Genomic DNA, 16,236 nt, shown 5'->3' with positions numbered 1-16,236 from the left:
TTATTTAATAGTTTTGATGTCTTCACTATTATTCTACAATGTAGAAAATAGTAAAAATAAAGAAAAACCCTTGAATGAGTTGTTGTGTCCAAACTTTTGACTGGTACTGTATGTGTAACTGATAAATGTGCACACACACACATTGATGTTTTTACATTCATGCAAATTGTAAAGTATTTTGTCTGTAATGTATTTTTCATTATGTGTCGAACCCCATTAAGACTAGCTGTCTCCATTGGCTGTAACGATTGTCGTCGGGGGAAGGAGAAGAGGACCAGAAGAGGACCAGCAGTGTGGTATGTATTCATAATACTTTTAATAAAGATGAATACTGAACTAAAACAACAAACCGACAAACTAACAGTTCTGCAAGGTGCAACAAAAACACTAACCAGAAAATAACTACCCACAATCCATAGTGGGAAAACAGGCAGCCTAAGTATGGTTCTCAATCAGAGACAACGATTGCCAGCTGCCTCCGATTGGGAACCATACCAGACCAAACACATAGAAATAGAAAACATAGAACACAAAACATAGAATGCCCACCCCATCTCACACCCTGACCAAACTAAAACAGAGACATACAAAAGGAACTAAGGTCAGGACGTGACATTGGCGTTGCTTAATGTGGATCCTAATAAATCTAATCACTCCACACTCACACTCCTGAGTAAATAATACACTACCTGCAACAGATTGAATCTTGTCCCAAGTCCTTCACTACTGACTGAAAGAGAACACGTCCTTCATTACTAAGTAGAAATATAACAAGTCCTTCACTGGTAAATATGTGATTGGTACCTGGGAAGGGAGTTCCTCTTCTTCTGGGACGAAGACCTTGTGGAGCCCTGCTGAGAATGAGGGAAAGAGATCAACTATTTTAGTTTGGGGCTTTTGTAGTACAGCACTGCAGTGAGTATTAGAATGTAAAGACAGAGTGGAGAACACCTTACTAATGCCAAACTAAGTTCAAACAAACCAAATTACAATGACAGGGGTACTCTGGAGTCACGACATGAAGGCAGGGGGACAGAGTTAAATGAATCCTCACCAGGTCTGGGGCTGGGACGCAGGTGGATGTCACCTGAAAGACAGAACACAGGCAAGTACAAAATCTACACATCAATATAAACACACTTTTTGAATATAGAGTACTGTACTTTATTAATACATAGGGTTATATCATACATATGTCATACAGAAGATACCTGTTTCATAATGATGGTAACTAAAAACATTCTCCTCCATACACACATGCTGACCACACAGACACTTTATGCCATGTCAGGTGGCTCAGCAGATAGATAGTTCTTGGGCTCGGTCTAGGAGGAATGAACAGGATAGGGGGATGAGAGAGGGAAGTGTTCTAATGGAGGGGAATCTCTCTCTCTCTCTCAAAGGCTGGAGAGAAAACACTGCTGCTGTCATGCTGTCTTCAGAGATTTACCCCTTCCATATGACAGAGTAGCGGGGCGTGACTCCAGAGTACCCCTTCCATTTGACAGACTAGAGAGGCGTGACTCCAGAGTACCCCTTCCATATGACAGTCTAGCGGGGCGTGACTCCAGAGTACCCCTTCCATTTGACAGAGTAGCGGGGCGTGACTCCAGAGTACCCCTTCCATATGACAGTCTAGCGGGGCGTGACTCCAGAGTACCCCTTCCATATGACAGTCTAGCGGGGCGTGACTCCAGAGTACCCCTTCCATTTGACAGAGTAGCGGGGCGTGACTCCAGAGTACCCCTTCCATATGACAGAGTAGCGGGGCGTGACTCCAGAGTACCCCTTCCATATGACAGTCTAGCGGGGCGTGACTCCAGAGTACCCCTTCCATATGACAGTCTAGCGGGGCGTGACTCCAGAGTACCCCTTCCATTTGACAGACTAGAGGGGCATGACTCCAGAGTACCCCTTCCATTTGACAGACTAGAGAGGCGTGACTCCAGAGTACCCCTTCCATTTGACAGACTAGAGGGGCGTGATGCCAGACTAGACACACACCTGTTTGCACTCTGTAGCATCATGTCCCAGAGATGAATCTGTGTAAAGTTCTCTGTATTCCTAGACAGAAATGTGTCGTTTTCTATACTTCTCATAATTGCGATCCTCACAAAATGTGATAATACAGAATGTATGTTGTCCTCAATGTTCCATGAATTTATATTGATCAAGTCTGATCTTTTTGGTCATGGAAAGGAGATGAGGAAAAGATGCCATCTCAGATATTGGGACACAACCCGAGTCCTACCAAAACCATAAGCTGAGGTCCTATTCTCTACCCCTCTTCCTGGTCTGCACTTCCCCTCATTGTTGAAATGATGTGGTGTAAGAAATAGGATAAACCCCGACTAGCTTAAGCTTACCTTACACCAATATAATATATGGAGTCGAGCAAGTGCACACTGCAGACATTGAAGAGGAGGATAGGGGAGCAGAACGCCGCCCCAACAGTTAAATGTCATTCCATTTTTACCTCTGACCTCATTACATCATTGCACTGACAGGACATGAGTGGCATTTGACCCTTGTGCTAAGGTCTACTAGTTGTTGACAGGTGAATGTCAACATGTTACACAAGTATGAAATACCAGACAGAATCAACTCAAGAAGCAGCTTTGAAGATTGTCATTGTAAAGCACTGTCCACATTAACGAAAAGGTCAAGAGCTTTATATACAATCTATTAACATCATTACACTTTCCAATCTGTTTATTGGACGGTCACACCGTCCCTACCTATCTTTATCTGAGAGAAGGAGAGAAAAGAAGAAGAGAAAAGCAGGAGGGGAAGGGGAGGACGGGGGTAAGGCACCACATTAAATCTCCCTCCCTGGTTGGCAGTTCGACAGATGTTTCCTGAATGCACTTCATTCCACACACTAATGGACACATTAAGATAGAATATTCACTCACTTCCCCCCCCCCCCCCCCCCGTGTGCTCGCACGCACGCACGCACGCACACACACACGCACACACACACACGTACCAGTTCTAAGTCAATACCATGTTAATACCATGTGATGCACACATCTATACAAAGCAGCCAGACCGTGACCCATTGACCCTGACTAAGCCATATCTGCCATTTTGTGCTAAACTAGACAAAATCTAATCTTGGTTTGGCCTGAAAACTCGACAGGGCAAAATGTGAAGAGGTGTGATATGAAACTAAACAGGGAGTCAAAGAGAAGCGAGGGAGGGAAAGAGAGAAGGACAGAAACACGAGCGATGGGGAGAGAGTTGTTTATGTGATGGAGGGAGAGACCTGTCTCACACATACAACCTTCTCTTGTTTCTGGTGGAGGGATGGACAGGGTGAGGTGAAAGAGGATGTGAGAGAGAAAGAACGAGAGATAAAGAGGGAGTAAAAGAAAGAGAGTAAAATAAAGAGAGATAGAGAGAGAAAGGTCTGTGCTGTGTCAGGGAGCTTCTGCAGGCAGCTCTTTAAACACCATCATCAGCCAGTTGAACAGCCCTCGATCACAGCTGAGTGTACCACTTCACTTCAACCACTTCACTCTGCTGACTGCCCTAACATGACAAGAAAAAAACAGAGAGAGAGAAACATGGACAGAGAGAGTGTGCTAGAAAGGGAGTAAGACGGAGGGAGGGAAAGGGAGAGTCAGAATCAGAGAAGAGAGAGAGAACAGTTGAGAGGTTTGAAAAAGATGAACATGAAGAAAATATATATATTTTTACATTTCTCCTTGTTAATTTTGATGTGTTCTACTCACTGTCGCAATGTGGGAGACATTGACTTGCCATTTCCCGAGAAAGCTCATTGAATTGAATGTCAATTCAACTGAGGGAGAGAGAGAGTGGTATAGAACCCTGGTATAGAACAGTAACATTATGCCATTATAAAATCGATGGCAGAGTTCCAGTGGAAGTGTGTGTGTGTGTTTTATGTAACAGGAAGTGATGACATCATGACCATGTGACCTGTTTACCAGGGTCCTGTTCGGGAGCAGATAGAAACGACTTGCGTAGAGACTGACACGATTCCCTGTCCTACATGACAGAAAAGCATGTCTGTTCCACATGGTCTATTTATATGTGAATGTTCTCTAACATTACGTCCCATTGAACGTAACCCAGATGAGCAGGAAAGCACAATAGTTCTCGGCAACATCCCAAATGGCACCCTATTCCTTTTATAGTGCAGTACTTTTCACCAGGGCCCATAGGGCTCTGTTCTCTTTCTAATGCAGTACTTTTCACCAGGGCCCATAGGGCTCTGTTCTCTTTCTAATGCAGTACTTTTCACCAGGGCCCATAGGGCTCTGTTCTCTTTCTAATGCAGTACTTTTCACCAGGGCCCATAGGGCTCTGTTCTCTTTCTAATGCAGTACTTTTCACCAGGGCCCATAGGGCTCTGTTCTCTTTCTAATGCAATACTTTTCACCAGGGCCCATAGGGCTCTGTTCTCTTTCTAATGCAGTACTTTTCACCAGGGCCCATAGGGCTCTGTTCTCTTTCTAATGCAGTACTTTTCACCAGGGCCCATAGGGCTCTGTTCTCTTTCTAATGCAATACTTTTCACCAGGGCCCATAGGGCTCTGTTCTCTTTCTAATGCAGTACTTTTCACCTGGGCCCATAGGGCTTTTGGGACGTATCTCTAGTTTTTGAATAGAGATTCATCCGACAGGGTAGGAAGCCACTGTTAATTAATTGGTTGTAATAATGGTGGTAAACTGGATAAAGTGATGGAGTAAGCCACAGGAAGGAAAGGATGCAGACAGACACGGACTGAAGCCCCTCGAGATTGGTGTTGAACACAGTAGCCTAGCACACACACACACACACACACACACACACACACACACACACACAGCACAGCACAGCACAGCACAACTCATGAGTCAACAGGATGCAATTTGCAGGACACCGTCAGTCACTTAACCTTCCACACCCGCTCACGCTGTACACTCGCAAACATGCTTGTGTTGTGTGCATGTAGCCTATTTACACTAATATTGTATACGCAAGATCACGTTAACATGGATGTTCACACACACACAGTGGACACACAGTGGACACGTGTCCAGGGCAGCAGCAGCAGCCTGAAGAGCTTCATTAGTTCCTTTAGCCAGTGTGCTGCTAGGGCCATCTGGTTACGTTTGCCTTGTCCATCAGCTAGACTAGCTACTACTTACAGAGGTGCCTGCCCGTCTCCCATCCAACCCTCAGGGACTACTGAGTGGTATTACACAAGTACAGCTGCCCATGTGGCCCTCCCTACAGCCAACATGAGACAGAGAGGCCAAGTCATGGGCATAGAAAGAAGAACTAGACAACAGTACCTTCCTCAGTGCAGCTGCGCCCTAACAACCTAGTAGAACTTTACTGTGATGGAAAGATGACTGATTCCAATGAATGGGAATGCCACATATGACTGCCAATGCCATCATGGCACAATATAAATGGATTCCAATGAACCATAAAATACTTTTTCAGGACACAGACATCTTGCTCAAAATTGTGCCAAGCACGAGCCTAACTAGATGAAGCGGATAGATAAGTGCATCACTACTGCCTTCCTGAGACTTGGGAGTGTTCTGGATCTGGGCATACAGATCTAGGCTATTGGGGCGGAATTTCCACTCAAACTACTTTGTGACCCTTTTTTTGCTTATTGTAGGCCTACTATTGGATATTCAATGTTGGTCATTGGCTGTAACTTTGTCTGGTGCTATTTTGGGCCAGGTCTCAGCAACAGGAAGGCAAAAGGCAAATAAAGAAAGTGCCTGGGTATTCTGAGTCAGTGGGACCAAAGACTAATTCTGACAGATTGAGTCAGAGGTTACCCAATAATAGGTTTTATCAGGATGACTTCCAAGACAGAACTGACCTAATTTCCAGTTGCTAGTTGAAAAAGAGAGGGAGGAGAGAGGGAGAAGAAGTGAGTAACTCATACACTTTTAACATAGTGAGGTAAACAATTAAACTCTGAGATTATTGAGCTGAGAATATTCTAAGACAGCAGTTCAGACAACTGACACACACAATCTCCACTCCAGCTCGAAGTCTGACTCTCTCAAGGATCTAATAATATATTATATCTTATATATGCTAAGCATCTTCTTCTCTCCTCTTAACCACTGTGTAATTGAGTCAAAGAGACAGACAGCGCAAACTTTTCAGCATTCCACACAGAGCACAGGCGAGATTTAGAAGCCATGTTGCTGTGAATACGCAGGCAGTGAGAAAGCTCTTTCTCTCCCTCTCTCTGTTTCCATCTGCCTGCCTGTCTGTCTGTCCCACAGGTCCTTATGTACAGGGGCTACAGTAACATTTACACTAACCACAGTCATGCCGCCATGGGACACAAGCATGTACCTCCCCTCCCCCTTTCCACCAAATAAACAGAAGACACAGAGATTAAGATAATGCACGAGAGGATGGGTGGGTGGGTGGGTGGGGGGGGTACGAGGCATGGGGAAGAGAGACATTGGATAGAGGGAGTGGGCACACAGAGCTGAGAGGGGAGAAAAAGCTTGGAGGAAAAGGTGGGAGAACAAGCGCATTTGGGTGAAAGAGAAGGGGAGACCTTGGGGTAGACAGAGAGAAATAATGATAGAAAGTGAGAGAGAGAGGAGAGAGAGAGGAGAGAGAGAGAATGAGAGAGAGAGAGAATGAGAATGTGAGCGAGCATGTGAGTTAGTGAGTGAAAGAGTGCTTGGGGGGTATCAACAGCTGAAAATGCCTTTCAACCATTGAGACCAGACAGATTTTGGTAGACCTCCTTACTTTAGACCCTACACTGCTCTGAGCGCTCATCAAGGCATTTGTTTGTTTGTTCTTCCATCAACTCAGATCTCTACTTGCTGTTCATGTAACAGCTTTACAAAGTGTACAGACCCTGCTATTTCACCATGTTTTTTGACACAGGCAAATTATCAAGCGTGCATGAAACCTGTACACACAAACCTGTCTCTCTCTCTCCCTCTCTAACCCTTTCATGCTTCTGGATATTCTACTTCCTCTCTCCATGACGTAGACTGACCAGGTGAATCCAGGTGAAACCTGTACACACAAACCTGTCTCTCTCTCTCCCTCTCTAACCCTTTCATGCTTCTGGATATTCTACTTCCTCTCTCCATGACGTAGACTGACCAGGTGAATCCAGGTGAAACCTGTACACACAAACCTGTCTCTCTCTCTCCCTCTCTAACCCTTTCATGCTTCTGGATATTCTACTTCCTCTCTCCATGACGTAGACTGACCAGGTGAATCCAGGTGAAACCTGTACACACAAACCTGTCTCTCTCTCTCCCTCTCTAACCCTTTCATGCTTCTGGATATTCTACTTCCTCTCTCCATGACGTAGACTGACCAGGTGAATCCAGGTGAAACCTGTACACACAAACCTGTCTCTCTCTCTCCCTCTCTAACCCTTTCATGCTTCTGGATATTCTACTTCCTCTCTCCATGACGTAGACTGACCAGGTGAATCCAGGTGAAACCTGTACACACAAACCTGTCTCTCTCTCTCCCTCTCTAACCCTTTCATGCTTCTGGATATTCTACTTCCTCTCTCCATGACGTAGACTGACCAGGTGAATCCAGGTGAAAGCTGTGATCCCTTATTGATGTCACCTGTTAAATCAACATCAATCAGTGTAGATGAAGGGGAGGAGACAGGTTAATAAGGATTTTTAAGCCTTGAGACATGGATTGTGTATGTGCCACTCAGAAGGGTGAATGGGCAAGACAAAAAATGTAACAGAGTATGGTAGTAGGTGCCAGGGGGAAAAGTTTGTGTCAAGAACAGCAGCACTTCTGGGTTTTTCACTCTCAACAGTTTCCCGTGTGTATCAAGGATGGTCCACCACCCAAAGGACATGCAGCCATCTTGACACAACTGTGGGAAGCATTGAAGTCAGCATGGGCCAGCATCCCTGTGGTACGCTTTCAACACCTTGTAGAATCCATGACGAGTTGAGGCTGTTCTATTGGCAAAAGGGGGCGGGGGAGGGAAACTCAATATTGGGAAGGTGTTCCTAATGTTTCGTATACTCAGTGTAACTCATCTAGCCAACTTCCTAGGCAAAAGCAACTATATTTGATTCATAAAAATCGATTAAATCCTATGAATCCAAAAGTCATGCCGGTAACAAAAGACAACTTAAAGACCCTTTAAGCCTCAGTAGTACCAGAGGTCTTGCCATGGCCACAGCGTGGAAAATAGCAACCCTCTAATCCCAGTTAGATGAGGCCTATTGTTGTCTGTATCTCCCAGCTCAGCCACACAGGAAATGAAAAACCCTGGGTAAATATAAACACACACGTTGTGTGCGGGCACATTTTCCCTGTATTGCTTCCATACTAAGTGGGGAGAAGGCTTAAGACATTTACGCAGAATGCATCCACTAAAGCATATACAGTGCATTTGAAAAGTATTCAGCCACCTTGACTTTTTGCACATTTTGTTACATTACAGCCTTTAAAATGTATTAAATAGTTGTTTTCCCCTCATCAATCTAAACACAATACCCCATAATAACAAAGCAAAAACTGATATCACATTTACATAAGTATTCAGACCCTTTAATCAGTACTTTGTTGAAGCACCTTTGGCAGCGATTACAGCCTCAAGTCTTCTTGGGTATGACGCTACAAGCTTGGCACACCTGTATTTGGAGAGTTTCTCCCATTCTTCTCTGCAGATCCTCTAAAGGTCTGTCAGGTTGGAGGGGGAGGGTCGTTACACAGCTATTTTCAGGTCTCTCCAGAGATGTTCCATCGGGCTCAAGTCCAGGCTCTGGCTGGGCCACTCAAGGAGATTCAGAGACTTGTCCCACAGCCACTCCTGCGTTGTTTTGACTGTGTGCTTAGAGTCTTTATCCTGTTGGAGGGTGAACCTTCACCCCAGTCTGAGGTCCTGAGAGCTCTGGAGCAGATTTTCATCAAGGATCACTCTGTACTTCGCTCCGTTCATCTTTCCCTCAACCCTGACTAATCTCCAAGACCCTGCTGCTGAAAAACATCCCCACAGCATGGTGCTGGCACCACCATGCTTCACAGTAGGGATGGTGTCAGGTTTCCTCCAGACATGACGCTCTGCATTCAGGCCAAAGAGTTCTGTCTTGGTTTCATCAGAGAATCTTGTTCCTCATTGTCTGAGAGTCCTTTGGGTACCTTTTGAAAACTCAAAGTGGGCTGTCATGTGCCTTTTACTGAGTGGCTTCCGTTTGGCAATTCTACCATAAAGGTCTACAAGCTGGAGTGCTGCGGAGATGGTTGTACTTCTGGAAGGTTCTCCCATTTCCATTGAGGAACTCTGGAGCTCTGTCAGAGCTCTGTCAGACTGAGCAAAAAACAATTCAACCCATTTTAGAAAAAGGCCAGGCGGCCAGCTCTAGAAAGAGTCTTGGTGGTTCCAAACTTCTTCCATTTAAGAATGACGGAGGCCATTGTGTTCTTGGGGACCTTTAATGCTGCAGAAATGTTTTGGTACCCTTCCCCAGATCTGTTCCTCGACACAATTCTGTCTCGGAGCGCTACGGACAATTACATCGACCTCATGGCTTGGTTTTTGCTCTGACACGTACTGGCAACTGTGGGACCTTATATGGACAGGTGTGTGCCTTTCCAAATCATGTCCAATCAATTGACTTTACCACAGCTGGACTCCAAACAAGTTTTAGAAACATCTCAAGGATGATCAATGGAAACAGGACGCACCTGAGCTCAATTTCAAGTCTCATCGCAAAGGGTCTGAATAATTATGTAAATAAGGTGTTTCTGTTTCTTTTTTATACATTTTCAAAAATGTCTAAAAAACTGTTTTCACTTTGTCATTATGGTGTATTGTGTGTAGATTGATGAGCAAAAAAATTATTTATTACATTTTACAATAAGGCTGTAACGTAACAAAATGTGGAAAGGGGGAAGGCCTCCCAATTGTCCCTAGAACTTCTAAGCAAACAGCTGGAGGCAGGGCTTTCTTCTATAGAGCTCAATTTTTATGGAACGGTCTGCCTACCAATGTGAGAGACGCAAACTTGGTCTCAACCTTTAAGTCTTTACTGAAGACTCAACTCTTCAGTGGGTCATATGATTGAGTGTAGTCTGGCCCAGGAGTGTGAAGGTGAACGGAAAGGCTCTGGAGCAACGAACCGCCCTTGCCGTCTCTGCCTGGCCGGTTCTGGGTTGGCGCCCCCCCCCCCCCTTGGGTTGTGCCGTGGCCTTGTCTCAGGATGGTAAGTTGGTGGTTGAAGATATCCCTCTAGTGGTGTGGGAGCTGTGCTTTGGCAAAGTGGGTGGGGTTATATCCTTCCTGTTTGGCCCTGTCCGGGGGTGTCATCGGATGGGGCCACAGTGTCTCCTGACCCCTCCTGTCTCAGCCTCCAGTATTTATGCTGCAGTAGTTTGCTAGGGTCAGTTTGTTATATCTGGAGTACTTCTCCTGTCCTATCCGGTGTCCTGTGTGAATTTAAGTATGCTCTCTCTAATTCTCTCTCTCTCTTTCTTTCTCTCTCTCGGAGGACCTGAGCCCTAGGACCATGCCTCAGTACTACCTGACATGATGACTTCTTGCGGTCCCCAGTCCACCTGGCCGTGCTGCTGCTCCAGTTTAAACTGTTCTGCCTTATTATTATTCGACCATGCTGGTCATTTATGAACATTTGAACATCTTGGACATGTTCTATTATAATCTCCACCTGGCACAGCCAGAAGAGGATTGGCCACCCCTCATAGCCTGGTTCCTCTCTAGGTTTCTTCCTAGGTTTTGTTCTTTCATGGGAGTTTTTCCTAGCCACCATGCTTCTACACCTGCATTGCTTGCTGTTTGGGGTTTTAGGCTGGGTTTCTGTACAGCACTTTGAGATATCAGCTGATGTACGAAGGGCTATATAAATACATTTGATTTGATTTGAAGGGGTCTGAATACTTTCCGAATGCACTGTACATTACAGTAAATGCAGAGGTTTCAGCTGGAATGGTGACAGAGATGACCAATAAGCTCAACACCGTAACATCTGCTCAGTCCACTGCTTTTGCATTTAGTTCTAAGGCTGCATGTCCTTTCTAAAGAACAATCCACTTCACCTCCTTTGCTAATGAGCTCTAGCACTACAGTAGAGAGCTCTATGTAAACTGACAGAACTATTTCTGACTTGCAAGCAATCTTCTGCTATACCTAGAGCTTGCTATGAAGGGATGGCATGTCTTGCATCTATCTGGTTACTAGAACATCAAATCCTGTATGTGTCTTTGCTATGTTGCCCAAGGTATTCCACATGAGAGAATTTCACCCTATCAAGACACCCTGCTACTATCTGTAGTTATTTGGCTTAAATTATACATTAAATGTATTGTAAGCAGGTCATTGCACAGTGCAATACAAATTCTTAGTGGACTAATTAATAAAGTATTAAAAAAATGGGACAAACTCCATAAAAACAGGTGACCTTTTTACCCTTTTATATTCTAAACCATCCATACACTAATACATGAGTAACGTATCACTCTGATCTCTACCTCAATTCATTTCAACAGACCAGTGCTTTCTCTGAACAGCTGACAAAGTGCATATATCATGTCAATCTGTATTTCTCAGACGACCAGAAGCGGTAGGTCCACAGATATTGTTAGGACAGCTGGCTGTTTCCCGAACACTCTGTTGCTTCTGTGTCCTCTCAAACAGAATCGTCTAGACACACGCGCGTTCAAAGTATTCTTCCACTGCTTTCAACTAGCTAGCTCTTACCATACTTCTCAGCTTTGCTGTACTGCAGTACTCTATATACACAATACTCAATACTCTGTACACAGTACTACTCAATACTCTCTTCTAGTCACGTTTGCCACTTGAAAAACTATAATAGATAAGGGTTTAACAAATCATAGTGCAAACACAGTACACAAAGCAGTGCACAAGATGGGAAGATACAAACAGTATAATCTTTCCATTCAGTGCCCATTATAAACTCCACACTACTCTATTTCCTCAATATCATGAATGAACCATGGAGCGCATTTTACCTTTCAGCAAGCTGCTTCAGTTCCCTCTTAACTCTCTGTCACAGAAGAGCCTTCTCTGTAGAGAGAGAACATTATACAGCGGCTCTCTCGCTCTCTCTCCCTCTAACAGTAACCCACTCTGCCGTTGTGCAGGCATACGATACAGTAATATTTTCCCTCCCTCACTTCCTTTCTCTCTCTCACAATCACACACATACAAATCCAATGTGCGGGCACACACACCCCCATGGGCACAACTGGGCAGTCAAAGGGCTCTGGTTACTGACGCCCTATTCCCTCCCTTGGGGTGAGGAAGAGGAATAGAGGGAGGAAGGGAGAGGAAGAGACACTGAGTGAGTGAGTGAGTGAGTGAGTGAGTGAGTGAGTGAGTAAGTGAGTGAGTGAGTGAAAGATAAAAAAGAGGCAGAGTGGATAGGAGGGGAGAGGGAGTGGACAGAGAGATAGTGTTAACGCGAGAGAGAGAGAGATGAAGAGAGGAAGAGGAAGGAAAACATTGAAAGAGACAGAGAGAATGGGAGAGAGAGAGAAACAGAAATGGTATGAAGAAAGCAACAGATGAGAGGGAAAGAAAAAGGAGACTGTGATAGACAGGCAAACTGATCAAATTATCATCCAACTTGTATGATCAAATAACTGTGTATCACATTAGTAGGGTAACACTGCATTTCACAGCCATGCCAATCCAAAACAATTTACCAGAAACATTTAAAGAAAGAAAAATAAATATTGGAGATAAATACATAGTCATAGGACATGAAGTAAAAGAGATATGGAGAGAAACAGAGGGATGTAGGGAGAATGGAAAATATATTGACAGGACCAGAGAACAATGGGGGGGGGGGGGAGAGAAGAAAGATAGCATGCTGTGAAGCTTTTAAACAACATTTGTAGCCTTGTTTCGGCTCAAATCAAACCAAATTTTATTGGTCACATACACATGGTTAGCAGATGTTATTGCGAGTATAGCGAAATGCTTGTTCTTCTAGTTCCGACAGTGCAGTAATATCTAACAAGTAATCTAACAATTCCACAACAACTACCTAATACACACATATCTAAGTAAAGGGATGGAATAAGAATATATACATATAAATACATGGATGAGCGATGACCGAGCGGCATAGGCAAGATGCAATAGATGGTATAAAATACAGTGTGTGTGTGTGTGTATATATATATATATATATATATATATATATATATGGGACGAGTAATGCAAAAAATGTAAACATTATTAAAGTGGCATTATTAAAGTGACTAGTGATCCATTTATTAATGTGGCCAATGATTTCAAGTCTGCATGTAGGCAGCAGACTCTCTGTGTTAGTGACAGCTGTTTAACAGTCTGATGGCCTTGAGATAGAAGCTGTTGTTCAGTCTCTCTGTCCCAGCTTTGATGCACCTGTACTGACCTCGCCTTCTGGATGATAGCGGGGTGAACAGGCAGTGGCTCGGGTGGTTGTTGTCCTTGATGTTTTTGGCCTTCCTGTGACATCGGGTGCTGTAGGTGTCCTGGAGGGCAGGTAGTTTACCCACAGGACGATAAAAATAATGGTGTTCCTGTCGCCGGGACCAGAAATACAACCAGAAAGTCACAGAATGGGACAAATTGAGACTCTGCACGCAGAATTATGCAAAAATATCCTCTTTGTACAACACCAAATAATGCATGCAGAGTAGAATTAGGCCAGATTACAGACCCACAAAGAATTAGAAAGAAAAAAAATCACATTTTGATAAACTCCCATATCTATTGGGTGAAATAGCACAGTGTGCCATCACTGCTGCAAGATTTGTGACCTGTTGCCACAAGAAAAGTGCAACCAGTGAAGAACAAACACAGATGCAACCTATATTTATGTTGATTTATTTTCCCTTTTGTAATTGAACTATTTGCACATAATTACATAACAGTATATGAAATGTAGAATATACAGAATATATGAGATATGAGACATTTGAAACGTCTTAATTATTTTTTAACTTTTGTGAGTGTTTACTGTTGATTTTTTATACATTTTTTCACTTTTGTTATCTATTTCACTTGCTTTGGCAATATAAACATATGTTTCCCATGCCAATAAAGCCCCTTAAATTGAAATTGAGAGAAAGAGTGACAGACAAGAGGCCTCTTCTCCTATTTTCCTCAAAACAGGAAGAGAGGAGATGTTTACACAGCTGCCTGGACTGGCACCGTCCCTTTCAGTGGAAATCTATATTAGACAGTGGGCACCAGGCAGGCACTACCAACAGTTGCCTCCGCAGACCACCAACTTCAATGATTAAATCTAGGACACTAAAAACAAAGAAAGGTCAAATCTAGAACAACAAATGGCATATTGGAACCCACTGATGCTTGTGGCTAAAGCCAGGGCTAGTCGTGGCTTGCTGAAACATAGCTTGGTTTATTTGTGGGTCGCAAATACAACTTGAAAGGTTTTTATGTGAGTCAAATCACAAGATGTTGGGGAGCCGAAGAGGACAGGAGGGGCGCACGGGTGCACACAGACAGTCTCTGTTAGGGTGTAGCTCTATAATATTTACATCCTCTCCTGCCTCATTGTTCTTTATGCTTCCATACACTCTTAGCTTATTTTGGGCAAAAAGCAAGGTATGACAAATGTCTGAGAACATTGCGGCAACGCCTTCCTAAAGCAGTAGCATCTGACTGCATGTGAACTACATTAGCTCTTTAATCTATCCTTGAGCGAGAAGGGAGGAGATGAGGAGAGTGTAGTCTGGGTCAACAACTTACATCAACTTCAGCGACAAACACAGGGGTTTCTCTTCTGACTAAATGGCTGGTGAATTTCTCTGGACTGAAAGAACATTTCTGAAGTTAGCGTTTTTCCATCTACCTCAAGAACAGGAGGGGTATTGAACTAGGCACCCAAAACACCATCTCACAGTCTCTCTAACTCCATCAGACACACCCTCGCAAACACCTTGATTTATTCACTCACTCCATCACAAGGCACATCTCTCCGTTGACCGCCCTCCCCTCCCTCTCTCTCTCCTTCCATCCTAAATTCTGAGAGGACACACAATCACAATATGTAGCTTTGCCGTGATTTAAATCATGTTGAGTGAAGACTGTAAAAGCTTAATAGACCATTAATGGGTCTTAGTACAGTAAGTACTTAACGTATGCTTAAGACATTATTTATATATGTTGTGTGTGTGAATGTGTGTATTCAATCAGGATGAATAGAGTTCATGTAGACCACTGATGATGCCCCTGGCATGCTTTTAACATGTCTAGCTGACGTATGTTCAATAGCATATTGGCCATCCTATTGACATTCAGATTGCCAGAGCACAGTCTGAAAATAGACACATAGAACATTTATTCAATGATTGATTGATATGTGTCCAGACTGGTCGTGGTCCCATCGCACGTTCACTAAAGTGCTACTAACTGGGACTGGATGCATCAGAATGTATGCATGGATCCGCGCGCCTGTCGGCCGCTCGCCTATCTCTGTCTGTCTCGGTCCCTCTCCCTCACATTCGATACTATGCCTACATTTTGTATTAGATCAGGCTTTACACTGTTATATAACTCATTAGTAAGCTCTTCTGGAATCAATTTGAGTTAAGCAATTCTGTGTCCAAACTCCAGTGTTCTAAAAGAATAGTCAAATGATAAGGGAAAATATGTGATGAATTAGGGTGGTGGATACAATGTGAACTCGCCTACACCCCTAGCCAAGACAAGTGACTTACAAATTAAACAAGTTAAGTAATGCTTTCCATCCATGGAAAATTAGACTACGTAAGATATGTGGGAAGCATCTAGAAATTAACTGACTCAAACTCAATTGTAAAAGTGGATAGAAAGTTCAGTAAAAATTGAATGATAATTTTTCACAAGTATTCTAAACGTAATATTGTAGTGTAATATGAGATGCTATACTAGCCTATCCCTTACAAAACAGATTGTCATTTTTAAACTGCAGTCCACTGGTGTTTTGGACACAGTAACTGCAGAATAACTGCAGTTACTCTGCAAAATTACTGCAGTTAAAAAATAAAAAATAAAAAAACCTTATTTTGGATGCAGAATTTGCAGCATGCTACAGTTATATTGCACTCTAAATGCAGTTATACTGCACTCTGACTGCAATATTTTTTCGTAAAGTTATATTTAGTTTAGTATAAATGCTGTTGAATGGAGTCAATGAATTGGCATACCGGTTTTGATAAGAGTACAATAATTTGGCACTGGTAGAATTTGAAGT

At 43.5% G+C, this 16,236-nt stretch overlaps 1 protein-coding gene across 6 annotated transcripts in view; it reads right to left on the bottom strand.

Moving 5' to 3' along the window:
* Positions 1–16,236, bottom strand: part of LOC110528494 (tensin-2) — a 60,480-nt gene that overhangs the window by 31,789 nt on the left and 12,455 nt on the right. The window contains exons 1-4 of one of the 6 annotated variants that reach the window (XM_090241857.1): positions 11,996–12,117; positions 1,055–1,087; positions 805–854; positions 690–730 (exon numbers count right to left, since the gene is read on the bottom strand). Coding sequence is in view for 2 of the 6 variants with exons in the window: in XM_090241855.1 (XP_090097981.1) it covers positions 805–854; positions 1,055–1,087 (83 nt within the window). In the remaining 4 variants the exon portion in view is untranslated. Of the gene's footprint in view, positions 1–689; positions 731–804; positions 855–1,054; positions 1,088–11,995; positions 12,177–16,236 lie in introns of those variants that run through there. The other 5 variants (XM_090241860.1, XM_036984077.2, XM_090241858.1 and 2 more) reach the window with 5 other exon arrangements.

The sequence above is a fragment of the Oncorhynchus mykiss genome, chromosome 7 (assembly GCF_057628025.1).
Source record: "Oncorhynchus mykiss isolate SJ-2025 chromosome 7, ASM5762802v1, whole genome shotgun sequence".
NCBI lineage: Eukaryota > Metazoa > Chordata > Actinopteri > Salmoniformes > Salmonidae > Oncorhynchus > Oncorhynchus mykiss.
The sequence above is the reverse complement of the archived record's forward strand: the minus strand, read 5'-3'. Positions and strand labels throughout refer to the sequence as shown.